Source organism: Neovison vison, chromosome 7 (assembly GCF_020171115.1).
Source record: "Neovison vison isolate M4711 chromosome 7, ASM_NN_V1, whole genome shotgun sequence".
In the NCBI taxonomy this organism is placed as follows: Eukaryota; Metazoa; Chordata; class Mammalia; order Carnivora; family Mustelidae; genus Neogale; species Neogale vison.
This window is the reverse complement of record NC_058097.1, coordinates 56,437,891-56,464,614: the sequence shown is the minus strand read 5'-3', so window position 1 is coordinate 56,464,614 and position 26,724 is coordinate 56,437,891. Positions and strand designations below refer to the sequence as shown.

Sequence of the window (26,724 nt, the reverse complement as noted above, 5' to 3'; positions counted from 1 at the left end):
TACAAAATAGGTGTTTTTTAATTGAAAATTTTTATAAAAAGGAGAGGGAACATGAAGGCGCCCATGGGCTAGTCCCAGGGCCCTGCAGCGTTGGTAGGAGGGTCGGAGGGTGGCAGGAGCAGTGAAGGGCATCCCTCTTTCCATCAGTTCATTCTTTGTGTGTCCCTCCTTGCTGGCCCTCAGGCACCCCCTGCTCATAAACACAAGCAGGCAGGAGGGTGCTTGGCAGGGACCTGTGTGCTCAGGTGTGGAGCAAATGGCCTGGGGCGACCGAGGCTCAGGCCCGCGGCCTGGCAGGAGTGCAGTGGTGCGGCTGGTGCGAGGGTGCGAATCCTGGGCGGCAGATACAGCGGAAGGAGCCATCGGTGTTGACACAGCGTGCGTTGACACAGAGCGGGGAGGCCGCCTCAGCCTCATCACATTCATTGATGTCTGCAGAAGGAGGTACGGGGAGCACTGCTCAGGCCTCGGGACCCTGTAGCCCATTTGTCTGGCCCCTGGGGCTCCTGAGGCAAAGAGGTGGAAATGCTGAGCCTCCTATTTGGAGTCGATTGTGGCTACTACCACTTGCTGGCTGTGTGAGCCTGGTTAGGTGGCTTAACCTGTCTGTGCCTCAGCTTTGTGTTCTATGAGATGGGGACGGTAGCCCTTAGGTCACTAGGTTTTTGTTAGGAAAATAATACTGATAATGATATCACAACAACCAATGCTTACTCTATACCAGACACTGTTTAAAGCACGTTACATGTACTTATCCTCCTAATAACCCTATGAGGTAGGTACCGTGATCCCGTTGACATATGGGCAAACTGAGGCCCAGCCTGGAAAAGCTCCTTGCCCAATATCACACAACAAGCCCCCTTTCTGCCCAGCGAGTTCTCAGGCCAGCTCTCATAGTCTGAGTTCTCAGTCCCCTGCGATTTCTTGGCTGTGAGTCCTTGGGACACTCAGTCCTCTTTTCTGAGCCTTGGTTTACACACAGGCCTCAGTATCACTGTCAGTCAGTACTGATGATGGTCACAACTCTATGAAATGCGTTCTACAACTATGCCCATTTTTTGAATGCGAAAAACTAAAGGACCAATGACTAGTCCAGGGTCACACGACACATTGCTAGACTGAGCCTGAGGTCTGTCCAACTCCCCCGGCGTCCTTGTCTATAACCACTTTGCCTTACTGCTCCCTAAACTAGGCAGCCCTGACTCATAGCCATTCTACAGAGGAGAAGAGGGAAGCTCTCCGAAGCGGTCAAGCAAACCGCCCCAGGTATGACTGGGAGATTGCATCTACAGGATTCTTCAGGGTGCCTCGATCCTGCTTCAAGCCCAGCCCCCCTGAGGTCCTGGCAGCCTGACCTCAGTTTCTGCAGGCAAGCCCCATCCCTGTGCGGGAGCTCCTTCCTGTTTCCTGTGATCTGACCGGACCCCTTAACATCTCCGATTCCCCTCCACCCCGCTTGAGTCAGGGCGTCCACCCTCTCCCGGCGCGGGCTGGCTCTGGCCGCCCCTCACCGACGCAGGCCATGCGGGTCATGTCCAGGCGGTAACCACTGAAGCAGTCGCAGGTGAAGCCCTCAGGGACACGCACGCAGCGGCCGTGGGCACAGCCGTCCAAGATCCCGCACTCCTCCGCTTCCAGTCCCTCATAGGGCCCAGACAGGGTGCCTGCAGAGAAGGCGGGGACTCCGGGGTTGTTGTGGGGGATGGTCTCAGCCTCCCATCCCTCGAACCCCCACCGTGGGACCACGCCCCGTCCAGGTATCCTCTTCTAAACTGTGCGTCCAGCTCGGGGGCTCTGGGGGGCGCTGTGGGGCCAAGTTTCCCTCGCTCTGCTCTCCTGTGGTCCTCCCCTCTTCTTGGTCTGCTGGTGTTTCGGTCCCTCTTCTTCATGGCTCTCCGTAGCTCTCTCCGACTGTATCTGTGTTTTCCCCTCTCTCTGAGCCAATGCCCCCCAGCCCCCCTCCCCCGCTTCTCTGGGTTTCTGGATCTCATGCTCTTTCTCTCCCTCTTCCCTGTCTCCATCTCTCTGCACCCCTAACTCCCCATTTCATTCTCCATCCCTCGGCCGCAGTGCTCACCAGGATAGCCTCCACCTTCAGGTGACTCCTCAGGCTCTGGGAAGGAGCCACGCGTGTCGCGGGACCGATAGCGCCAACGGCTGCCTGGGCCAGGTGGCGCAGCAGCCTCAGAGTCACTATAGGGGCCGCCATCATCCTCAAAGTCGGGCATGTCGAAGGGTGGTGCTCCGTACGGGGCCTCCCGGCGGGCGAAGGGCCCAGGAGGAGGTGGGTAGGGGTCATAGGGTAGCACGGCTGGCGGGTACAGTTCAGGCCCATAGGGAAGGCCCTGGTAGGGTGGACCTAGGTCAGGGCCATATTCGTAAGGGAGTCCAAAGCCACCTGGCCGCGGGGGACCGTATGCAGGGGGGCGCAGCACATTACACAGGGCCTCAAAGTCATCTGTAAACAGGAGCCAAGCCTCATGGTTAGCCCAGGATAGCCTCAGCACCCACCATTCCTGTCCTAGTGTGGAAAGAGGAGCCCAGAGGAGTGAGGAGGGCCTGGGGCTGAGGCATGGGAGGGGCTTCAAAGGAGGGGGCTGGGATCTCTCGGTCAGGATCAGGGGTTCTGGAGCTAGGATTAGGGAGCTGAGGGCTGAGACTGGGATTCCAAGTTGCTGGGATCAAAAGTACTAAGGGCAGCTGGTAGGAATCAGGGTCCAAGTGTTGGAATTTGGGGGGACCCCTGGGAGCTTGGACTAGGGGCCTAGAGAAATAAGATGGAAGGTGTTTTAGGGACCAGAGCTGGGGAGTCACAGGAACTGGGGGCCTGAGGGGCCAGGATGAATAGGAAGGGATCTGAGCCAGGGGAGCTGGAGGTCTGAGGACCAAGGACCAGGGTTTTGGGCCTGGGGTTGTGTTCCCAAGGGCAGGATTGGGGGATTCAGGGGTTTTAAGAGCCAAGCTTTGGGGGTCTCTGGGATTGTGTGCTGGGGTCTTAGGCACCTGGAAGTGAGTGTCCAGTACACTGTGGTCTGTGGGCCAGGATGGTGGGGTCAGGCCTAAGGGCAGAGGATTTGGAAGGAAGGGTCTCATGGGCTGTCTCGGCCCCTGGGTGTGGCCCAGGCAGGTGGCAGTACCTGAGTCCTGGGCGGGGCAAAGGGCACAGTCCATGCCCCAGGCCTCGCCATAGAGGCAGCAGCACTCTGTGTAAGTGGCCTGGCGGTCCAGCCGAGGGCGACTACACACGAGGTCAGCTCCTACTTCCTGCCAGCACACTCCCAGGTTGTCATCTGAGGGCAGAGACAGCGTGCATCAGGGTGGGACAGGCAGGATCGGATCCTCCCAAATGCTTGGAGCAACCCAGCCACCTGATGCCTAACACCAGATGCTTCTCCTCAGCTGTGATCTGCCTCCCGGAGGCCCTCTGAGGTAGCTCCTGGGCTTGGTCTGAAATGAGGCAGTCGTAGAGGAGGTAGGGTCTGAGAGGGTTCTCTCCAAGCCCAGCCTCTGAAGGGCAGTTGCTTTTTATATCTGAGCATTGTTTGAATGGAGTCCCAGGGTGTTTGAGGGGTGAGGGGCGGGGGGAAATGTAAGAACAGGATGTGGAAGGAGAAGAGAGCTTAGTCAGTGGGCAAAAAGAAAGGACCCAAAGAGATAGAGACAAATACATCCTAAGAATCAGAGACTCCAAGAAAAACAGGAAAGCGAGGATGCAGAGAGAGGGAAAGAGAGAAATGAAAAGAAACAGACCTAGAAAGACCCCGAGAGTGGCAGAAATTCCAGAAAGCCCAGAGAGGTGGAAAGAGACAGAGACACACAGGGAAATCATCACAGGAAGCGCGGCTTCAGCGCTTAGTAAAACCAGGTCCCGTAACAGAAATAAAATTCCCCATAGCCACCAAACGCCGTTGCACCCAGTGTGCCGAAAGGAAGCCGGGGCCCCGGGGCTATAATCAACGTGCCGATACACACGGCCAGCCAGTGGCAGGCTCCCCTGGGACCTCTGATTTCGGGAGAACCCCCGGACACCAAGCCAGTCGGCCTGTAGGAGCCTCAGACACCGTGAGGAAAGGGGGTTAGAGTTAGGGGCGTGAGGGGGCGGGGCCGAGCGTGGGGGCGGGCCCCGGCGGGGCGTGAGGTGGAGCCAGGGGCGGGACAAGGGGCGGGACGGGCGGGTCTGGGGACGCGGCTACCGAGGCTCTGGCTCTCGTTGGAGACGCAGCGGCGTCGGGAGCCGTCCAGCACCAGCGGGGGCTCGCAGGTGCAGTGGTAAGAACCCACGGTGTTAACGCAGCTGCCGCCCTCACACGCAGGCTCCTCGTCTGCACACTCGTCGTTATCTAAGGGAGACGTGGATGGAGTGGTTAGGAAGCAGCCCTCGAGCCTTTCCCACTTGCTCAGCGCGTTGACAGTGATAGATGGAGTCTAGACTCCAGGAAGGATTTCCTGCTGGCGGTGGCCACATTCCAGACAGGGACTGGTGGGGTAGCCGGTCGGGGAGGTGGGGCTCGTACCGACGCACTCCAGTCGCTGGGCATGGTAGTAGTAGCCGTTGCTGCAGTAACATGAGTAGCCCGGGGCCGTGTTCACGCACACGCCGCTCTTGCACACCTGGTCTCGGAAGAGCTGGCACTCGTCCACGTCTGCGGGAAGGATGGTCAGAGGCGCGCCCCACACAAAGCGAGGGAAGGGGGCGGGCCAGGGCGTGGGGCGGCTGGATAGGGGGAATGGGTGGCTCCGAGGCTTGACCGGGGAAGAGAGGGACCGAAAGGTGGCGACAGAGACCCAGAGGTAGACAGACAGGGAAAGGTGGAGTTTAGAGAGCACGGGGTGTAGGGGAGTGGGGGAGGCAGAGAACCAGTGAGAGATAGAGGTGAGAGAGGTGAACAGACCCAGCGGGTGAGACTGAGCTGGCCCTGGGGGTTGAAGGGGATTTGGGGCTTGAAGTCTGGCCTTACCCCTCCGGAGGCTCAGGTCTCCACTTGGTGCCAGATAGCCCCGGCCATGGGGGCATAGTGACTGGTACTCCACTGCACACAGACACAAGGCTGAGCACAGATGCGCTACACCCAGCCCCTGCCCTGGGTCCTGGACTTACTCTTGCCCCTGGGGGCCACCCTTCATCACCCAAGTTTTCAAGCCCCCTGCCTTTGTGCTCACCTCTTGGCCTCATGCCCACCTGGCTGGCAGCTCACCCTTGCCCGTGCAGTTCCCAGTACCCCAGTCCATGTCCCAGTGCATCTGCTGTCCCAGTCCCATGCCCCCCTCTCTCGACCCAAACCCTCAGCCCTCCATCCACCCTGTAGCCCCTGCCCACCTGTCTCAGTGCTGGGGCACTGCTGGATGCGGCAGCCGCTGCCCCAGCCCTCACCCACGGTGCAGCAGCACTCTTGCCACGTCACATTCCGTGCCAGGATGTTGTCACAGGCATCTGGGGCTGCCGTATCAAAGTAGCACTCCCGGCGCCCACTGCCTGCAGGGCCCTGCCTGGGTGGGCTGGGCCGGCGGGGTGGGGATGGCGGAGGTGGCCGGGCAGGCAGACCCGGGCTGGCAGGAGCCTGGGGCTGTGGGCCAGGGAATGTGCCTAGGGAAGCAAGGGGCTAATTTAGCCCAGTGTGGGCTGAGTCTCCCACCCCCATATTATAGATGAGGAAACTGAGGCAGAACCCAACTCCACACCTCTCCCCATCTGTCCTCATCCATTCTCACTCCCTGTTGTTTCTCCATCTCTTGCCTCCCCAGTTCACACCCTGCCGGGTGTCTGGTCCATGGCCCAGGGGCAGTTTGGGAAGCAGGAGTAGGAGGGGGCTGTCTCTGGCATCCTTTTTACCTCCTGGGTCCTCAGATCCAATGCATTCTAAACAGGCCCAAGAGTCTTCCCAGACCTAGCCTCAGGCCTGGACACATCTCTCTCTTCCCTTTTATTTATTTATTTTTTTTAGATTTTTATTTATTTATTTGACAGACAGAGATCACAAGTAGGCAGTGAGGCAGGCAGAGACAGAGAGGAGGAAGCAGGCTCCCTGCTGAGCAGAGAGCCCAATGTGGGGCTCAATCCCAGGACCCTGGGATCATGACCCGAGCCGAAGGCAAAGGCTTTAACCCACTGAGCCACCCAGGCGCCCCCACATCTTTCTCTTCCACCAGGCAGCCTGCAGCCTGGCCACCGGCCTCTTGCCTTCTGCCACCCACCCTCCCTTCCTCTCCCACGGCCCCCTGCCTTGGTCTAGTCCTCTCCTCTCCTGCCCAGGTTCCTGGCCCAACCTGCTCTCTAGGATCCAAGCCCCTAGTCACCCACTCCAGTCCACCTTCACAGGGCAGCTGGAGGGAGGTTTTAAAATCTGATTATACCTCTCTCCCATTCAAAACCCTCCCATGGATGCCATAGTGCCCTCAGGAAAGGCCAACCTCCCAAAGAGGGTAAATCAGTGCGATCTGGCACTGCATCCCTTCTGTGGCCTCGTTTCTCCCCACCCCTTCCCTTGCTCTGTACAGCATGCCACCCTGAACTTATTTTTTTTTTAATATTTTATTTATTTATTTGACAGAGAGAGATCACAAGTAGGCAGAGAGGCAGGCAGAGAGAGAGAGGAGGAAGCAGGCTCCCTACTGAGCAGAGAGCCCGATGTGGGACTCGATCCCAGGACCCTGAGATCATGACCTGAGCCGAAGGCAGCAGCCTAACCCACTGAGCCACCCAGGCGCCCCCCTGAACTTATTTTTGATCCTCAAACAGGTCAGGTCCTCGCTTGCCTTGCCAGGCCTTTGCCCTTGCTGTATCCTCTGCCCAGAATGCCCTCCCTCACCCACTTCACCTGGCTTATTTCTACTCATCCTACTGCTCTCAGTTCAGACCTCCCTTCCTATAGGAAGCTGTCTCTGACTTTCATCTCAGGCTGGGGTAGGTACCTCCTCCAGATTCCCATAATCCCCTACCCTTGCCCTGGCACAGCCTTGTTCCCTCTGGCCTGGGCTTCCTCCTTCCAGCCCTGATTTCTCTGGCTGTCACTAGCTGGTGATACCTCCTCATCACTACTGTGTCCCTAGGACCTAGAATAGGGCCTAAACACAGTGGATGCCCTGTTAACATTTGTTGAATGAAAGAATCTGGTGTAGAGTTAGGGACAGGGCTGACACCGAGTCCCACCACCCGTGTTAACCCATGTGTTTTTATTTTTTTATTGTTATTTAAAACAGCATTTAACATGGCAGCTGTCTGTGCCTGGAATGGCTAGATCATATCATTTTTCTGTGAGCCCCGCAGCCATCAGTTAAATAGACGCATCAGTCTTACCAACAGAAGCTCGCGGGGGAACACAACGTCCAGTCATGGGGTCAAACTCCTCAGGGCTGGTAGGACAGACACAGAGGAAGGAGCCTTCAACATTCTCACACAGGGCAGCTCCGCACACACGCTGTAGCGTTTCACATTCATTCACGTCTATGAGCAAGAGACAAAGGAGAGGGTCAATGGTTGTAAATGTCTGTGATTCCAAAGCTCTATTAGTCTGAAATACCCAAATGTAATGGGTATTTTTAACGACTCAGACCCCATCATTTACTTCTCTTTGGAGGACAAACCCTGGATTTCCCTTGGGAGCCTTCTGCTCATCCATTTTCAACTTATGTATTTTTGAGTACGGTTAAATCTACTCCGAGTAGACCTGAGTTCCAGGCATGGCTGACCAGGTTACTGCATTTCTCTGGTTCAGAGAGATGGGTGGTGGCCAAGCTGGGGCAGTCAATGCCAGCCATGGAACTTTTGCTAGGAAGATCAAGAATGAGCCTCCCTCTTTAGTGTTGGGGTTGCCAAGCTAAGGATGTTAGCCTGGAGGTGCTAGGGCCTTCTTTGTCATTGTGAAGTGTCTGCCTGAAAATAAATACAACAGGGGAAAGCAGGGCTGAGAGGAGGAGACAGCTAGCCTTGTTAGAATCCCTGGATCCAAGTGTACCTCAAGTTCAACATTTTCTAGGACTTCACCATTTTAATTCTCTTCAAAGAAATAAAGCCTATTGTGTTTGCACACAGGGTGAGGGGTGGCTCAGTCGGTTAAGCATCTGACTCTTGATCTCAGTTCAGGTCTTGATTTCAGGGTTGTGAGTTCAAGCCCCACGTTGGCTCAGCATGGAGCCCACTTAAAAAAAATATATATATATATATATATATACACACACACACACATATATATGTATATATATATATATATATATATATGCACCAAAAACTAGGATTCGTGCAACTCACTGTATGTAAATTGAACCTCAAGTGAAAATATCTGGAAACTCCTACTGGACTCTGGTTAATGCTATACAGACTTTAGGGAGAAATGTACTGATGCCTGTGATTTAATTTTAAACCAGTCCTAGAGAGAAGATGAATTACAGACAGGTAGGTGAGCCAAGAAGTAAATAAAAGAATGATAATGGAATATAGATCATGGGCATATGGACATTCATTCTAGAGGTCTTTCAATTTTCTGTACATTTAGATGTTTTCCTCACAAAATGTTGGGAAAAGAGAAAATGTTTATGTGCACTTAAGATTAGTGTGCATTTTACACACTTTACACATGTATTTTTTTTAAGCCCTCCCCAAACAAGATCTGCATGAACAAGTTTCTGTTGCTTGCAACCAAAAGGAGTCCTGACCAATATGGAAATAATGTATATTCCAAGTCTAAGTTCTACAGGCCCAGTGTGTGTGTGTTTATACTGATTTACAGCAAATGTGAACTCAGAGCTGTTTGGGTCTGCAGAGGGGAACAGGGCCTGACCAACCTCTTCCCCACCCTCTGGACCCATCCACCCCCTGGAGCCCCGTACCCACGCAGTGACGCCCGTCCCTGGCCCCCTCATATCCCTGGTCACAGAGGCACTGGAAGGAGCCGGGCAGGTTCTGGCACACGGCGTGGGCCCCGCAGAAGGACCGATTCCGGCATTCGTCCACATCTGCAACCACCAGACAGTCAGGCCCTTGCTGGACTTTCCTTCCCCTCCACATCTCACCCAAAGCCAGACCGACACCTACCCTGGCATCCGCCCCCTGGAGTGGGTTGATAGCCAGGGTCACAGGCTGGTGTGCAGCGGTAGGAGCCAGGAGTGTTCTCACAAAGCTGGGCTCCACAAATCGCTGAGCCATATTCTTGGCACTCATCAACATCTGCAAAAAAAAGTGGCGTGGGTGGAGGGGAGGGGAGTCACAGGACCAGATTCACAAGATCCTGATGCTGTTCCCAGTTCCTGTGGCTGAGAAGTCTCTATAAATCTAGTATTCTAGGAGTCTGAGCTTCTAAAGACTCTTTAAGTTCTTACTGCCATTTCTCACACAGTCCAAACCGTCCCACCTCAGGGCCTTTGCACTCGCAGTTCCCTCCGTCAGAAACACTTTCCCCTCAACTCTCTGCATGGCTCCCTCTCTCACTCCACTCAAGTGTCAAGGTCGAGCCCTCCTAGCACCCCTTCCTCTACTGTTCTATCATCTGTGTCTATTTATCCTGCTCTATTTTCCTTCTTAAACTTGATATTATATTATCCATGTGTCTCTTGGCATACCAACTGTCACCTCCCTAGACTACAAACTCCACCATGCTGGGACTTGTGTCTGTCTGGCTCCTACCACCTCCCCGACCAGCCTTGTATCCCCAAGGTGTAGAACTGTGCCTGACATTCAGTAGGTGCCCCCAAAGTGTTTGCTGAATGAACCTTGAATCTATTTGTGTATTTACTGCCTATTTCTCCCCATCCCCTCCCCATCCCCTGTCAGCTCCATGAGGGCAGGGACTTTGTTTGACTCGATGCCTGTTGCACCCCCCAGTGCCTGACACACAGGTGTTTAATGAATTCTTGTGGAATTTGAATGAGATCCCCTGAAACTAGCCTTCCATGGATCAGAGGTCTGCTAGCCAGAGAGCCCAAGTCATTTCATTTGCTCCCCCAATCCTCCCACCTCACCTCCACGAGAAAATGCGAGGGCACACTGGTGGCTTATTTCCACCACAGAGATATGAGACACGGTTAAGTGCGCAGGCTGGGGGCTTCTTCGCTCCCCTTAAGTCCCGAAGGCAGGGTGCTCCTCCTCAAGTCCCCAAGAGAGCTGACTCCAGCAACTTGTCCTAGGGGCAGGGGTGGGGAAGGAGAGTAGTCTCACCGTCACAGGTGCCCTCAGGGCCTGCGTGGTAGCCAGGGTCACAGTCTCGGACACAGCGGTAGGAACCCGGGGAATTCTCACAACGCTGGGACCCACACAGGGCAGGGCCCCGCTCGCGACATTCGTCCACATCTGAGGAAGGAGGCACAGCAGTCAAATGGGGGAAGCAGGGGAGTCTGGGAGGCAAAGGAGAACAAGTGAGCGAGTTAAGGAAGGCAGTGAGAGTCAGAACCGGGGTGGGGGGGGTGGGGGGGGATGGGGGGTTGAGGGGAGATGGTGGTGTAGAGAGGAAGCAGCGGAGGAGAGCCTAATGGGAGAGAAGGAGAGGTAGGAGAGAAGGGGCAGGGATCCGGCCGGGGGCGCCTCTCACCCAGGCAGGAGGCGAGGTCTGGGCCGGCGCGATGTCCGGGAGGACAGACGCACTCGAAGGAGCCGTCGGTGTTGGTACAGATGCCACTCTGGCAGAGGTCCTCCTCGCTGCACTCGTCCACGTCTGCGGGACCACGTTCGAAACCGCCGCCCACCTTCGCCGCTTAGCATTGCAGGCCCCGCCCCTCTGCCCCCTTACCCCGCCCCTCTGAGGCCTCCTACTCTTTTCCCCGCGGGTCTTAGGCTCCTCTTTTCTCTGCAAGCCCCGCCCCCCGACGGGTTCAGGCCCCGCCCTCTCCAATCACGGCACTCCTTGCTCCGACTCCGCCCCTTTGCCTCCAAACCTCGCCCCTCCCTGATCGCCACCAGGAGGCTCCACACTCCCGGCTTTGAAGCTTTGCGACCTCAGTCTTAAAAATCAGACTCCGCCTTCCGCCCTCTCCTAGTCCTGATTTTCTTGGTGTAAGCCCACCCTTTCCCCGTCCAGACCCAGCCTGGGTACCGACCGAGGCAAGAGGCTCCACGGGGTCCGGGCCGGTAGCCTGGGGCGCAAGTGCAGGCAAAGGAGCCGTCGGTGTTGAGGCACTCGCCGTGGGGGAAACAGAAGTCGCCCTCTAGGCACTCGTTCACATCTAGGGTACAGGGAGAGATGGGATTCGGGGGTCGTCGCCCAAGGAGCAACTCCGCCCGCAAGCCCCACCCACAGCCTGCCAGACCAGCTTCCACCTCTTCAACAGCATTTGCCAAGGAAGGCAGACCCCTGGATTCCCAAGTTCTCCGACCTCTCTCCGCCCTCTCCCCTGCCCTACCCACCTGCGCAGGGCCCAGGCCGACCAGAGGGCGCGCGGTAGCCCGGCTCACAGCTGCAGCGGAAGGAGCCTTCGGTGTTGGTGCAGTGGCCATGGGGGCCGCAGGAAGCACCCGAGCTGCACTCGTCCACATCTGTGGGAACTCAAGTTTCAGAAGGGGTCTGGTCTAGGGACACTGCAAGGATCCCCTTGGGGCCGAGGGGTCTTGAGCAGTTGGTGGGTAGTGTCTCAGGATGGATAGGAGGTGAAGGCTCTGTGGCAAAAGTGAGTGGGGTACATCAAGATTCTGTGATTCTAGGGACCATAATCCTGTGATTCTGGATTTCTGGGAATTCCCTGTGCTAGGATCCTGGAGTCAGGGAGAGACTCTGGACTAGGACTGGGGTCAGAAATTAATTAGGTTAAGAGGCCAGGTATTACAAGCCAGGAGCACGGGATGGCATTCTGCTGAAGCAGGGGTCAGAGTCAGTAATTGGCATCTGAGACCAATTCGGATCAGGGGTAAGAGTCAGGGTCCAGAATTCTGCCTCTAGTCAGGGTCTGGTCAGGGATCATGAACCCAATCAGGCCCCAGGGAAGGAATTCTGAGAATGGGCAGGGGCAGTGAGAGACAGGATCAAAGGTCACAGAAAGCCAGGGGTTATGGCAGGAGTTATGGCTAGGTCAAATGTCACAGTCAGTTTCAGGGGTCACAGGTCACTTTCAGGGTCAAGGGACAGTCAGGATTAAAAGGGTTACAACTGCTTATCAGGGTTGTAGGGAATGTTTATCAGCAGGGGTAATGGTTACAGTCAAATGTCACAGCCAAGTTGAGGGTTCATGGGTCACAGAATTAGATGTCACATTCAGGGTCAAGTTTCATGGTCCAGATCAGGAATTGCAATACGGGTCAAGGGCCCATAATCTAGGTCAAGAGTCACAGTCAGACTCTGGGGGTCATGGTCCAGGGAACTGAGGTACAGGTTAGAAGGGTATGGATCACGATGAAAGCCTAAGGTCATAGCTGGGGCTTGGTCTCACCAGTGCATCGGCCATGGTGCAGGTGGTGGCCAGCAGGACAGGCCCTACACTGGAAGGAGCCGGGTGAGTTCACACACTCCTGCCCAGGACAGGCCAGGTGATTCTCACACTCATCCACATCTGGGGGGCAGGGAAGAAGGTGGCCTTGAAGGAGCAGCCCAGAGCCCACCTCACCCATCCACACTCCTCCCTCCCTCCCCGGCCTCACCCTCGCACTCGGAGCCGGCAGCATTGGGTTGGAAGCCCGTGGGGCAGACACACTGGAAGCCGCCTTCTGTGTTCTCGCACCGGCCATAGGCGCAGGGCGGTGGGCTACGGGCACATTCATCCACGTCTGGGGGAGAGGGGACCAGTGGGGCTGAGAAAGGGGCCTGGACCCAATCATCCCCATTGCTTTCACCATCTACTCCGACATTCCAGGCTGGAGGCAGGCTCCTGGACTTTGCCCAGGCTCATCCCACTCCCAGGAGAACAGACTCCTTTCCCGGACCCCCATCAATGGTCTCTCCAGCTACCATGGGGAAGCTAGGACCCCACCTCCTACGTGCTGCCCTCCCCACCTCAGGGTGGTCCCCTCCCCAGACAAGCACATGAGTCATTCCTAAAGGGAGGAGGAACGCAGGGCACCCTCACATTTGGAGAAAGGGGAGAAGACTCTAGAGTCAAACCCTCCCCACCCTCTCCGTAGCTCCACTCCTGTGCCCCTGCTCTCCATTACCAAGCCCCACCATCCTTTCTCTCTACTCCCCAATCATGTCTCTCTCCAGTCCCGACAGCCAGTGGCAGTGGAATGGACTTGGACCCAGGACCCTCACCTTGGCACGGGGCCCCCGGCCCTCGGGAGCGGAAGCCAGCAGGGCAGGCACAGTGGAAGGAGCCCGCTGTGTTGTCACAGCGGCCTGGCCCGCAGGGCGGTGGCTCTTGGGCACACTCATCCACATCTTCTTCACACGCCGAGCCCCGGAAGCCAGCCGGGCAAACACAGTGGAAAGAGCCGGACAGGTTCTCACAGACCCCTCTGCCACAAAGTCCCGGGCTCTGCGTGCACTCGTCCACATCTGCCCAGGGCAAGGGGCCAGCCAGAGTCACACCTTTATGCTCCTCTTACCCCCACCCCCGCGATCTGCTCTGCCTCCCTGACCTCCAACACTTTCACTTTCCCCTCTCCATCATTCTGCCTCCCTGTCCAATCACTCCGCCTCCTTGTCTGCCTCATTCTACCTCCTCTTCTCTGTTATTCAAATTCTCCGTCCTCCATCCCTCTACCTCCTCAATCCCTAAGCTTCCGGTCACCCTCCTAGAACTCTAGTCCCCATCAATTGGTCTCTTTCTGCACTATTGGTAACTCTACCCCCTTCCCCCATAACTGACATCTCCATCCTCCATCCTTCTGCTTCTCCATCTTCCATGACTCAGCTTTTCTGTTTCTGACCACTCGGCCTCTCCATCCCCATGTCAGTCTGTCTCTACAGCCATCAGGCTGCCTGCCTTGCTCTTAGAACCTGGCCCCTCCGTCTCGCAGCAATCAGTCTCCCCCTGCCTCATTGCTCAGTTTGTCCATCCCTCATCACTGCTGCTCTACCCTTCCCCCCACACCCCCTTCCCCTCAGACCCTTCCAGTTCCTCACCCTGGCAGCCGGCACCGTGGGGAGCCGCCTGGTACCCAGCGGGGCACACGCACAGGAAGCTGCCTGGCGTGTTCTCGCAGCGCCCGCGGTCACAGGGCGGCGGCACGCGGTGGCACTCGTCCACGTCTGCAGGCACCAACCCGGAGGTTGAGGCTGGGGCAGACACTCCCCCTCACTCCCCCCAGGCCCGCCTTCAGAGGGCTCAGGAAGGATGGGAGGTGGGGAGGGCACGGGCGGAGCCAAACTTGGGCCGGGGCCACACTGGGGCGGGAGACAGCGGCAGTAGGACAGCCCGGAGTGTGTAGGTTTAAGGCGTAGGCGGGGAAGGAGGGAGGAGGGCAGGTGAGAGGGGGAGGACCAGGCGACGACTGGGGACATGGTCAGGGCAAAGGCGGGGAGAACAGCGAGGGGGGGCAATGTGGGGAGGGCAGGACCTGGGCAGGGCTAGGGCGGGAAGGGCAGCTTTGGGGACCGAACAAAGGGAAGGCAGGAGCGAGGGAAGGGGCGGTGCGGGGTGAGGACGGGGCAGAGGTGCGGCAGGGTGGGAATTGTGGGTCAAGGTTAGTAGATAGGATGCGGCGGGTGTAGGACAGGGGCGGAGCCGGGGGGAGGGCGGGAGCCCGTCCGGAACATGGAGGGGGCGGGGCCAGGGGAGGAGCGGAGCCTGACTGGGTCTCGGAGAGGAGCCGGGCGGTTGTACAGCAGGGACCCGCCCCGACGGGAAGACCCGGCTGGGCGCGGAAGAGGCAGTGGTGGGGCCGAAGGGAGAGCGGGAGCAGATCGCGGGGGCGGGGTGGGGGACGGGAGCAGAAGCTTGGGGAACCGCGGGAGGGAGGGAACTGCTGGAGGGCGACCCGGGCAGGGGTGGGGCCTGAAGCTGGGCGGGGCGGATTTCTCACCCAAGCACTCCGCAGCCCGCGGGCCAGCTCGGTAGCCCTGGCCACACACGCAATGGAAGCTGCCTGGCGTGTTTTCACAGCGCCCGGGGGCACAGGGCGAGGGCACGCGGCGACACTCGTCCACGTCTGAGGGCATGGACGGGGCTGGTCAGGAAGCGACTGGCAGAGCCCCTCCCGCCCCGCCTCCGTCCACCCCCACTGCCAGACTCACCGATGCAGTGTGTGCCTTGCGGGCTGAGCCGGAAACCGGAGTCGCACGCGCAAGTGTAGCCTCTGGGCCGCGGGATGCAGCGTCCCGGGCCACAGACCTGGGGATTGCGCTGACACACGCCCGGCGAGGAACCTGGGGTTGGGGGGCGGTCCAGACATCCAGGATTCCTCCATCTCTGAATCCTCTCTCCCCTTCAACCCAGTACAATTCCCTCCATGCTCTGCCTAAGGCACCCTCATGGCCGTCCCTCCCCAAGTTCGCTTCTGAGCTCAAGAGAGGTTCAATGACTTGCTTAATTGACAGAGAACTTGACCCCAGGCCTGTATGACACCAGCTCCTAATGTTACCCAACACTTGACCGTTGAAACCTTTCTCTCTTCTCATCCGTTCCTTAACTCCTGCTGTAACATCCCTATCCTGCGATCTTCACCTTGGAGCTCCCCCCTAAAATCCCCACCTGTAATACCCCCATCGATGCCCTCGATTCCTTCTACTGCACCTGACTCAGGAATCTCAGGACCAGACCAGGCAGGAATACTGGGCAGGGGAAGCTCAGGGCCCGGCCTGTGCTCAGCTGGGAGTTCTGGACGGCGGGTGGGCAGAAAGCCTGGCAAAGAAGGGGTACCAGTAAATGGAGACATAGATTTGGGTGTCCCCCCTCTTCTCTCTCCTCCTTTCCTTATGAGGCTGAGGCCTCCCCTTGGAGATGGCATCTCCTCCTCCAGAAGCCAGCTCACCTGTGGGTGGCCTAGGGGTGGAGGGTGGAGCCCGGTGGCTCAGGGACACTCGGGGTGGCTCCTGGCCCAGGGGTCTGGTGTTGTAGCGGAGGTCAGAGGCCGAGTAGTGGTAGCCAGGGCCAGCAGGACAGATCTCCCGAAAACCCTCTGGGAACAAGAAAGGGAGGGAGAGAGACAGAATGTGAAAGTAGGAGGGAATGAGAAGAGGAGTCTAGAATCTGGACTTGACTGGGGGCAGGGCTTGGCTTTAGGTGTGAGTCAGGGGTTTGGGTCGGATGCTGATTTGGGGTAGTATCCTGGCCAAAGAATGGGACATCTCAGAGGCTAAGGGTGCGACCAAGGGTGTTTTTCCTTATTTGGTATAGGGACAGGGACACGGGTTGAGAGTGGAATCTGGTTTAGTCTGTCGAAGGGTCTGGCTTTAAACGGAAGGCAGGGGGCGCCTGGGTGGCTTAGTGGGTTCGAGCCCCGCATCAGGCTCTCTGCTGAGCAGGGAGCCTGCTTCCCCCTCTCTCTCTGCCTGCCTCTCCGCCTACTTGTGATCTCTGTCTGTTAAATAAATAAATAAATAAAATTAAAAAAAAAAAACACAAAACAGAAGGCAGACTGCTGGGGAAGTGTCTCAGGAAAGGGGGTGTCTGGGGTGGATCCCAAGAAGGAGCCTAGGCTGAAGGCAGGGTCTCAGGAACTTAGGGCTTGGCCAAAGCTTGGGGACACGGTTGGGCAAGTAGCATATCCAAAGGGCTAGGGGTTGTCAAGTCTAGCGGTGACTCAGGGGTGTGTCTCAGGGGTGGGTGTGGCCAAAGGTGGGGTGGGGCCCGGCCGGAGTCCTGTCTGAGGATCTCAGGGACTGGGGCGTGGCCAAGGCTAGGGCCGGGGAGCAGGGCCTAGAGTAGGCACCAAGTTAGTCAAGTCTAGAGATAGGCCAAGGTGGGAGGCGCTCACCTGAGCCAAAGGGTGGGCAGAGCTGGCAGCCTCGACCCCAGGCTTTGCCCACGCGGCTACAGCAGCAGATTTGCTTGGTGATGTTGCGCAGAATGGGCAGCGAGCAGCCACCGTCGCGGAGCACGCGGAAGCAGGGCCCTTTGGCCTCTGAGATCACGTGCTGGGCTGGCGGTGGGGGTGAAAATTATTCAGGGCGGGCTTGGGAGTGTAGCGGAAGTAGGGGATCTGGGAGACAGGAGGATAGCCCCCGGAAGGGTTTAATGGGTGTAAAGGCCATTCAGAAGAGGTCTAAGAGGGTCTGAAGGAGAGGTGAGGGGTCTGGAGGTCTGAGAAAGGTCTGGGGCCTGAGGAGGGAATGAGGGAATCTGAGAAGGATCTCGGGGTCTGCAGAAGGTCTGGTGGTGGAGGGAGATGAAGGGATTCGGGGCCTGAGAAGAGCTGAAGAAAATTTGAAGATCTGAAAGGATACAGACCTAAAGGTTTGAAGGGTTCTTAGAGGGGCTAAAGAAGGTCTAGGGAGTCTGAGGGTGTGTAAAAGTCTGAGACGTTCTGAGGGGGGTGTAATAAGAGTAACCGGGGAGGGGGGGGAGTCCGGGAGGACCTGGGGAGTCTAAGGGAATTAAGGCCCAGGGATGCTCTGGAATGGGCCTGAGGGCTGAGAGGACAGATCCAGGGATACAGCCTCAGCCCCCTCCCGGTGGCTCACAGATACAGCTGCTGCGGGATGAGTCGTGCAGGAAGCCGTCGGGGCACACGCACGTGTACCCGCCGTGCGTGTTCGCGCACTCCCCGTGTTGGCAGCGCCCACCGGTCGCGCACTCATCCACATCTGCCAGGAATGCCGTGGTCTCAGTAGCTTCAGGGACGAGCTCCCTGCCAGCCCAGCTCATAGAGCCAAGCCCTTCCCACTCCTGCCCCGTGCCCCCCCCGCCCCCGAGCTTACCTTGGCAGGACCCATTAACCCTTTGAAAGCCGGTTGGACACGGTCCATCTGGGGTGCCTACTCGGTCTGAAATCCCTGTGGAGAGAAGAGAGGGGTGCGCCAGGGGCGGGCGGAGCGAAAATAGGTGGGCGGGGACAAAAGAGGGATGGGAGGGGTTAAAGGATGTTGGGTGCGGTTTGAGTGCGGCTTGAGCGCAGCAAGAGCCTTATGTAGGAGGTGGGACAGAAGGCAACGTGGGAGGCTCCAGAAATGCACGAGTGGGGCCGTGACATAAAGGTGGGGTGCGAACAGAGTAGCCAAAGTCAGAAAGCGAAGTGGGCGGTCCCAGAGCGGTATGGATAGCTCTAGACTGGAAATGATCCCCACAGCTGGGCAGGTGTGGCTTGATTTTGTGAACACGGTTTGTCTGTGGGCAGAGTACCAGGAGCCACGGGGTTATCACCCCCAGCTCCGAGCACCTCAGGGACGTCCTGGGGCTTACCCAGGTGTTCCGAGCATGATTGACAGTCGTGAACGCCCCAGGCCAAGCCTGCCCCTCTGCAGCACACCTCCTGAGTCCGGAGCCCGGGCAGCGGGGAAGCACACTGCGGAAAAGTGTTGGGTGAGCGCACCCCCGCGTGGTTGCACGCTTCGGGCCCCTCCCCACCCGCCTCGTCTCACTTCGCCTCCGCGCAGCTCCCGAAAGCAGTAACCGAAGCCGGAGGCATCCGAATAGCTGTCCTCGCGCGGCGCGCTCTGTGCCAGCACCGTGTAGGGCGCCGCCGCCTCCGCCCGCGCCGCCGCCTCCGCCCGTGCCACTGCCTCGGCGTCCGCCTCCTCCCAAGAGCCGGACACACGCTCCACCTGGTGCACCACCACGGACGCCTCCTGCGGGTGCTCCACGTGGACGCTCACCATGGACGCCACGCCTGGAGGGAGGCACGGCAGGGCAAAGTGGTGTCGCCACGGGTTCTTACGGACTGGGACTAGGAATGGGGAGAAGGGCGCGCTGGAGAAGGGTACTCAGGGGAAGGCAGGAAAGATGAGGGTCAGAGAAACGGCGAGATAGTGAACAGATGGGGCAGAGGGGACCCGGGCCTCATTTTCCTCACCGTGCTCGTCATCGCGGTGGTTGGTCAGAGGCATGGTGTACACCGAGCGGGTGAGGCCCGGCATGGCTGGGGCCGGTGGCCGGGCGCCCGAGGAATGCAGCTGGCAGAACTTGCCAGCGAAGTCCGGGGGACAGAGGCAGCGGTCAGGCTTCACGCACACACCGCCGTTGTGACAGATCAAGGGACACAGGACTGGGGGGAGAGAGAGGCTAGCTCAGACCTTAACGTTATATTCAAAGTATCACCTCGTTGTAAGTCGCTCCGCCTTGAGCTGTCTTGTGTCACCCCCAACAACCCTGGCCACCTGCACTGGCTGGGTCCCGTCATCCTGCCCTTTGCAATAGTTCCGCCCCCTGGATCAGGTTCCCAGGCCCTCCCGCTCTTCATTCACTCTCAGGTCACTCCGCCCTTCCTCTCCAGTCCCACTTTGAGGCCGGGTCCAGGCGTTCCAGCCCCACCCAGACAGCGCTGTCCCCGCCCATTGGTTCAGCCCGGACCACTCTCGCTTTTTCCTAAGCAGTTAGCCCCGCCCATCTAATCATCTGGCTGGGTCTTTAGCTACGCAGGCTCGGCGCTGGTCTCTTCCATTGACTAAATCGACATTTTGGCCACCTCCCTGGCACCACTCCCGTCTCCCAACTCTGTCTCTTTACCATTCTAGGCACACGTACATCCCGTCTGCAGAGGTCCACGACACTCAGATTCCGTCTACTGGCTGTGCGTCCCCTTCTAAGCTATTCGCCCACATTACCTTCTATCCACCGGATTCTAAACCTCGGGTGTTAGGTGTTTAACCAGCTGCCTTTAGCCCCGCCCACCCGCCTTTCCTCACGCCGATTTCCCCCAGCTCACGCTCCTCCCGCCCCACCTCCCTGGCTATCTGGGCGTCCTAGCCCCACCCACCGCGCTTTGCCTCCGCCCACGTCCCCTCCGGTTCTGGCTGTAGAGTTCTCGCTCTGCCTTCCCGCCTCCTGTAGCCCCGGGGCGGGGCCGCGCCGGGGCCGCGCCTTCTCTCCCCTCTGCGCGCCCTCGCTGGGCCCCTGGCCACCTCTGGGCGGGGCACTGCCAGCTGTGCGGCGGGGTAAACAAAGAGAGGGGTGCGGCGGGGGTAGGGCGGCGGCTCCGCATTCCGGACCCTTGGGGAGCCCCGAGTCCTCTGAGCCAAAGGAGGCCGGACGTATCCTGAGAGGGCACCCCCTCCCTTTCTCCCCTGGGGCTGCAGAGAACAGCTGGAGACAGCTGTGCGGAGGGAGGAAGGGGGCAGGCGGCTGGGGCCGTCCAGGAAGGCGTGTGTGGGATTCTGAGCCACACAGTGGAGAGGGGAAAAGCAGAGAGACCCTTCTGTTTAGAAGGGTAGAGACTCGGCTCCTGGAAGGAGATCAGATAGAGTGCAGTGCTCTGGGATTCAAAGATGGCTCAAGGTTTCTAGAATGGAAAGAGAGCCTAGTTCAGAGGAAACTGAAGCTCCCTTTCATTAGAAGTCTGTTAAATTATTTTGGGGAGAGTTAGCTAGAAAACAGGACTCTAGTGCCTTCTGGGGGACAGCCAAATTGAGGGTGCTGAGAACAGGGTTTACATGAAGAAGTGGGATTCCCTGGGAGTCCCCAGCACAGGGGAGCCTAAACTGTCTGGGAAGATTCTTAGATACTATGGATCCCCCATCCCCTCCCAGCTAAGGGATTAGGTGCCCAAATTTTTGGATTAATGGCTGCATAGAGGGCACAGTGTCTGCAGAGTCTTCTTGTGAGAACCAGCTGGTTAAGAGCAGTTCTGGGGTTCTCTGAAGACAGATGGATCAGAAGTTCGGGGAGGGGGGCGGTCAGCTGGAAAAGCAGGATTTGGAAAGACAGGAATCAGGAATCTGATGGCACTCAGTTGGAAATACAAGAGAATGGTAGTCTTTTGTGGAAAGAGAATTCAGCGAGGGAATGGCATTATCACTGTACAGGGTTTGTAATCTGGGGTTTCTCTGAGAAGTAGGGAGGAGTAGCTCAGGGACAATACTACAGAGTTCTCTGGTGAGGGGCACAGTTTGGGGGATTACATCAGAAGAATGGGAGGGAACTTTACTGGAGGGGCTGGTCTCTGGAGTCTGTTAATGGGGTGGGGAGGAGGCTTAGGGTCTGAAGGCTGAGATGCTGAGCTCCCCTATTTAAGGGAGTCAGGCTGGGACTCCAGAGGGCCCTAATAAGGGTCCTTAATTGAGTAGCAGGAGAAACTTAACTAGGAATCACGGTTCCAGAATAGGAGGGGTCCCTGGTGGTGGTCACGGTAATCCAACTAGGTCTCAGGACATTTTCCAGCCTCCACCGGCATTTCTCCACCTTTTCCCCACCGCTCCACCCAGCTCCCTTGGGGCTCCCACACCCCGATGGCTGGTTATATGGGTACACCCAACTCCATGCCCCACGCCTCTGGAGGAATAAGGAGCTGAGGACATCAGGGTCCTGCCAGGGTCAGCCCCCCTTCACATGCCCCTCCTGAGCCTCCAGGGGCTTGGCACCCGCCTGGGCACAGCGCCTGGCACGGGCGCGTTGGGGCTGGGCCGCGAGTGAGTGTAGGAAGGAGGGAGGGAGGGGAGGAGGGAGGGCGTGGCAGCGGGTGGGGGCTGAGGCGGGAGATGAGCTCACGCCGGCCAGGGCTGGATTGGCTGGGGGCCATGCTGGGCGAGTTCTCAGAGCCAGGGGCCCCCACTCCCCACTCCAGAGGGCCTCTGAGTTTGGGGGCAGGTAGGCCCCGACCCTGAGAGCCCGCCCATCCCGGCATCCTGGGGCCAACAGGTGGCTGGCCCTCCCCACCTCACCTGAGGAGGGGGGCGCTTCCTACTGTAGGGGTGCCCAGATAACACCCTACTGTTCCCTCTGCCCCCAGGGGGCGCCCCTTCCTCCAGGCCTCCTATCTGGATTTCTCTCCCACGTGGGACCTCTGCAACTCAGTGGCCTGCAGAGACCCTCCTTCTAGGGACCCTTTCCCTCTCAGCTCTTGGGATCAACTTTCCTCACCCTAATCCCCCTCTTCACAGGCATTCTCACCCTGGACTTTAATAATGCCTCCCACCCAAGACAGAAACTGGGACACCCCTCAGGGCCCTGAAGCCCTCCCTTGGTCTCCAGGGATTCCTTACAACCTCAGAATTGGGGCCCCCTTCCCCCAAGCTCCAGGCCCCTCAGTTCTGGTATCTCCCGCTTTAACTCAGAGGCTTGAAAGCTGGCCCCAGTCCCCTCACGTCGGACGCCACAGGTCTCTGAGAATCCTCATTGCTTGTAAAATCGGGATCCTCAGGGCTCAATCCCAAACGCCAGGAATTTAAGTCCCCCTTCCTTAAATACCCCAGGGATTCCCCAGCACTCCTGCATACCGAATCTGGGCTCCCTCTCCCTGGGGGACTGTCTTGCCCATCCCCGGGGACCCTCCTCCCCCAGGGAACCCCTCCCCCGGGACCACCACCCCGCACTCACAGGCGCGGAAGCCGGGTCCCCCCGGGGCCGCCCCGCCGGGCGCGCCGCTGTCCACGCTGGTGGCGTTGCGGGGCGCGCAGGTCGGGGTACAGCGGGAGCCGGTGGGGCCATGGACGCAGCGCAGGCCGCACACGGCCGGGGTGAAGCGCACGCGGAGGCGCTCTCGGGGCCGGCCCAGCACGGGCTGCGGCCCGAGCAGCGCCAGCAGCACCAATAGCGACACCCGCGCGCCGCCCGCCATGGCTGCAGCGCCGCGCTCCGCCGCGCCGCCGCCCCAGCCCGCCCGAGGGGCCCGGCCGCGCCCGCCCGCCTGCGGGGGAGGGCGGCCGCGCCCCCGCTCAGGCCCCCCCTCCCCACCACTCCCTCCCCGGCGGCCGCGCGGGGGCGCGTGGGGCTGGGCGCGCAGCCAGAGGCGCGCAGGCTGGGCGCTAGACTCACGGGGGGGAGGGGGGCGCCCCGTCTGCCCCCGCCTCGCACCAACAAGTGAATGGGGCCCTCAAAGGAGCGGCGGGGAAGGGAACAGGTGGGGGCGGGACGGTTTCCCCCCAGACAGGGCTGAATTCATAAAGAGGAAAAGAGTCATAGGGGCCACATTTGGGGAGGCCGGTAAAGGCTGATTCCCCGCCCTAGACACACAGAAGGAGGCTTCATCTGGATAGGGGGCTGTCATGGCACATCTGGGCAGCCAGGTGGCCCATCTGGAGGAGAGAAGAAGGGTCGGTGCACCTGGGAACGTGAAGGAATTGGGGGTCTGGATTGTGGGCAGGATGCTGGTGGGGGGGGCACATCTGAGGATGCAGTCTCATCTGGCCAGGACCCCCCACACCTGGTAGGAGAAGTCAGAATGGACAAGAGCGAACGGTGGATTGAGGCTGTGGGCGGGGGTCCTCACATCTGGCCGGATGCCCACATCTGGAAGACTTTAGGGAGAAGGGGACACATCTGGGCTGAAGGCCACAGCAGGGGGGGGACTTTAGAGGGTAGTTGAGACTAGGGGGTGTGCTAGCCCAGGGGCCGAGCGCCGGAGTGGGAGGAGGGCAAAGGGAGGGTCGGGGAAGCAGGGGGAGGCCTTTGGCTCCCCGCCGGCCCACAATTTTGGGCATTCGGTGACCGGGCAGGCGCCAACCCGCACAATCGCTTTTGTTGTCTGGGCTAGTTCGGCTGCGCTCTCTGCCGGGACAGCGCCCCCCTCTTTGGCCGCAGGGAGCCCGGACGCCTGGCTTCCCAGCCCCACCCTCGCGGGTCAGCGCCTCTGGCTGGCGTCTGGTCCTGTCCCGGGCTCACCTCGCGCGGCGGGACGCCAGGGTCCCTAGAGGGTCGGTGTCCTGGGGGTCTGGGGGGGCGGGGGGCTGAGCTACAATGGGGGGCAGCTAGGCGGCGGCTGGACCGTGGGAACCAGACGGCTTTATCTGGCCCGGAACCCACCCCCCTGCCCCCTGCCAGAGGAAGGGCGGATGTTCTTACCCTGGGTCTGGCCGGCAGGGGCGCGCTGTGGGGGCCTCCTTCTCAGCAGTGCCCGGCCCCCCGGCCCCCGAGGCCGCCTTCCTCTCAGCAGAGCTCTGGCCTCCTGCAGCCTAGGTAGGAGAGGGCCAAAGAGACAAACGAGGTTAGGTGGACACTCCCTCCCCCCTAAACCCCCTTCCCTCTCAGCTGGAAGGGGCCTTCTGTGCCAGGAGATCTCCCAGTAGCTGCTCTCCAACCGCGCCCCCCACCCAATCCCTTTCCAGGGACCAGACCTTGAGCGTTCTCCACAGGCTTGGGGAGAAACGGAGGCAAAGATGGGGGGTGGTGGAGATAAGGAAGGCAGAAAGAGGAGAGAAGACAGAGGCAGAAAGAGAAAGACAGAGAGAGTCAGAGACACACAGAGGACAATGATGGGAGAAACAGAGACAGAAATGGAAAAGAACACATACAGACAGAGGGCATGGAGACAGCAGCAGAGAAATGGAGACTGAAAGACGCAGAGAATGGGATAGGTGAGAAAAGGAGAGCTAGAAACAGCAATACAAGTTGAGAGAGAGAGACAGAGAAGGGAGAAGAGACACAGGGAGCAGAGAGAAAGGTGTGTGGGGAATAGTGGCAGAGCTGGGAGCTCCCCAGCGTCTGTGTCACTCACGTTAGTGGCTGCCAGTTGAGGGACACCTGTCTCTTCCTCACGCTAGGGCTGGGGCTCGGCAGCACCAGGGGCACAGGGGTCAGGCACTGCAGAGGGCCTGCACACTTTTCGGGAGGGCAGCTCTGGACCCTGCAGGAGGCTTCGGAGATAGCCGGGGACTAAGTGGAGAAGGAGGGGACCAAGTCTTTCTTTCCACCAAGTGCATCCGGCATTCCAGCTGGGAGGCAGGGTGGGGAAGGGAGACCCCACCCCTCTGCTCTTACCCACTTGCACTCCCTACCCATACCCCACGTAGAAGAACCCACCTCTGAGGCAGCGACTTCTCCTGGGCGATTGACCTGGGCAGCACCGGCAAGCAGCAAGACTATAAACAGGGGTGGAAATCACTCAGGCCCCCAGTTCTCTAAGACACCCCAGAGAGGGAAACAAGGGGTAGGAGAGAGAAAGCCAAGAGAAGGCTTGAGAGCACTCGAAATAGATGTTTGATCAGTCTGAAGTACCACGCTGGAAGCCTCAGTTTCCCCATCTGAACCCCGGGAAGCAAATTGGCATAGACTCTTCAGGGATAGAGGTCACAACAACCCGACTTTTACTTATTTTCTGAAGTGTTTAGTGGTAAAGTCTCATTGGTAAGGACATTTTAAAGTCTCTCTCTCTCTCTTTTTTTTTAACGGTTTTTAAAAAAAGACGCAAAGAGGGTTTCTAAGCTCGTTTCCAAGCCCCCGACGGTCTGGGAATCTAGAACCCCGCCCTCCCCGCTCATCCCTGTCTTTGACTCAGCCGTCATCCCGAGCAAGGCCGGCAGATGGCGCCACTTCCACAGGCCTCCGCAGCTGGGGAGGGAGGTCCTCTTTTGACTGTGGGTCCAGCAGGGTGGTGAGGTGGAGGGGGTTACCGAAGGAGCCACAGCCCAGAACTGGGAATCCCAAGGCCTGAGTTCTAGACCGTTCCTGGCTTTCCACGAGCTGTGTCTTTGAGCCAGCATCTCCTGGTCTTTGGGCCTCAGTTTCCCGCCTGACCAGGAGTAAGGAGTCGTTCGTCGAGAAATCTCTGCGCCCAGAGCGTCTCAGATTCTGGATAGCGGAGTCCTCAGCTCCAGCGCAAGTGCGTCGCAACCAGGGGGCCCCCAGACAAATCCATTATCCAGGCTAAGGGGGACGAGAGACGAGGACGCGCGCGCAGGCCCCGAGAAAAGGGCCGTGGGGAGATGCTGTGAAGGGGACGTCGGGCGCACGGACTCTTTCCAGACAAGTGGGGCCCAGTGAGGGAGGAGACCGCCCGGATGGGAGCCTCCGGGACCCCCGACATTGCCGTTATCCCTCCCGCCTTTTCTCCGGGTTAACCCCTTCCCGGCCCCGCCCCCGGCGCGGCTCAGGTTACTAAACGCATTCGCAGAGACCGAGGCGGGAGCGGAGCCCGGGGCCTTTGTAACCGAGAGGGCTGGGCCGCAGGGCTGGGGGTGGGGGTGCTGGGTAGACTGCTTTATTCGATCTCATCACCCGGAGACAGGAAGAATAGCTATAAACCCCAAATCTATAGGAAATTTTGGATCGCATGCCGCGAAATCACAGGTCCTTCATTCAAGCCCGGGATCCTCAAATTCTAGGAAACCAGAGTATCCCCAACCCTCATGAAATCCGGTGACCTCCTCCGCACAAACCCCCCTTACAGGGTCCTCGGCCATCAAGCCCGAAGTCCACGTCTTCCTAAGTTATTAGGAAAATCCAAGGGTCCCTTTTAATTCATCCAAACGTTCCCAAACCCTAGAAAACCAGGGCATCTCAACCCCACCATAGAGTCCCTTCATAACCTCCGCTACTCCTGTTCCTTCCAAGCACCCAAGAAGCTTGTGGAACCCCATCCCATCTGAAGGGCCCCACCCATCTATCATCGTGGGAAAACTCAAAACTCCATCCCCAGAGAAGCTGGGACCCTTCGCCGAAAAGACCCTAGAATTCCCTGGGGCCATATTCTCCATCTACCACACCAGCGGCGAATCCCTCGACTCCAAATTTCAGTACTCCCCGATTCTAAGCCCTGCAAAATAGAGGGTCCTAATAAATCCAAGGGCTCTTGCTCTTTCATCACTACCCACGAAACACTGGGTTCGTCATCCCCCTAAATCCGCAAGTCCTGGTGCTTCCGGACCGCCAGACTTAATGGGTGGAGGAGGCACAAGGAAGAAGGGGTCGCAGCGGGGCTTACCCGGCCGGGCGGCCCGGGATCCCCGCAGCCTCGACGGCCTCTCTGGGGTTGGGGCTGGGGCTGGCGGCGGAGACGGTGGCTGCGAAGAGCGGCAGCAGCAGCACCAGCAGAAGGGGGCGGCGGCTGCTGGGGCCAGGCCGCCGCAT

At 58.8% G+C, this 26,724-nt stretch overlaps 1 protein-coding gene across 4 annotated transcripts; it reads right to left on the bottom strand.

The window, feature by feature from the left end:
* Positions 1-26,724, bottom strand: LTBP4 (latent transforming growth factor beta binding protein 4). Of its 4 annotated transcripts, XM_044257327.1 has the most exons (33): positions 26,579-26,724; positions 24,679-24,737; positions 24,374-24,512; positions 23,722-23,831; positions 18,800-18,991; positions 18,369-18,616; positions 18,190-18,292; positions 17,709-17,783; positions 17,472-17,594; positions 16,766-16,930; positions 15,821-15,967; positions 15,583-15,690; positions 15,084-15,215; positions 14,873-14,998; positions 13,974-14,099; positions 13,161-13,403; positions 12,554-12,679; positions 12,346-12,465; positions 11,330-11,458; positions 11,023-11,148; positions 10,518-10,640; positions 10,148-10,279; positions 9,029-9,160; positions 8,824-8,949; positions 7,295-7,441; positions 5,318-5,584; positions 4,959-5,030; positions 4,515-4,643; positions 4,194-4,340; positions 3,138-3,290; positions 2,078-2,458; positions 1,512-1,664; positions 1-432 (listed from the first exon to the last, which is right to left on the bottom strand). In XM_044257327.1, the coding sequence occupies exons 1-33, from the start codon at positions 26,722-26,724 to the stop codon at positions 278-280; spliced, it is 4,860 nt and encodes a 1,619-aa protein (XP_044113262.1). In that variant the 3' UTR covers positions 1-277. The 4 variants fall into 4 exon arrangements, with proteins under 4 accessions (XP_044113262.1, XP_044113259.1, XP_044113260.1 ...); XM_044257324.1 differs by lacking the exons at positions 23,722-23,831; positions 24,374-24,512; positions 24,679-24,737; positions 26,579-26,724 and adding an exon at positions 22,258-22,498; XM_044257325.1 differs by lacking the exons at positions 23,722-23,831; positions 24,374-24,512; positions 24,679-24,737; positions 26,579-26,724 and having other exon boundaries at positions 11,330-11,467; positions 18,800-18,949.

What these genes read in the sequence shown, in the direction of transcription:
- LTBP4 (XM_044257327.1), bottom strand. Translation starts at nt 26,724, where the DNA reads ATGCGGCGGCCTGGCCCCAGCAGCCGCCGCCCCCTTCTGCTGGTGCTG. An exon ending in GGGAGCTGCGCGGAGGCGAA is followed by an intron (nt 18,293 to 18,368) that starts GTGAGACGAGGC and finishes ACTTTTCCGCAG; the next exon opens with TGTGCTTCCCCGCTGCCCGG. An exon ending in CTGCCCACCCTTTGGCTCAG is followed by an intron (nt 15,968 to 16,765) that starts GTGAGCGCCTCC and finishes TCTTGTTCCCAG; the next exon opens with AGGGTTTTCGGGAGATCTGT.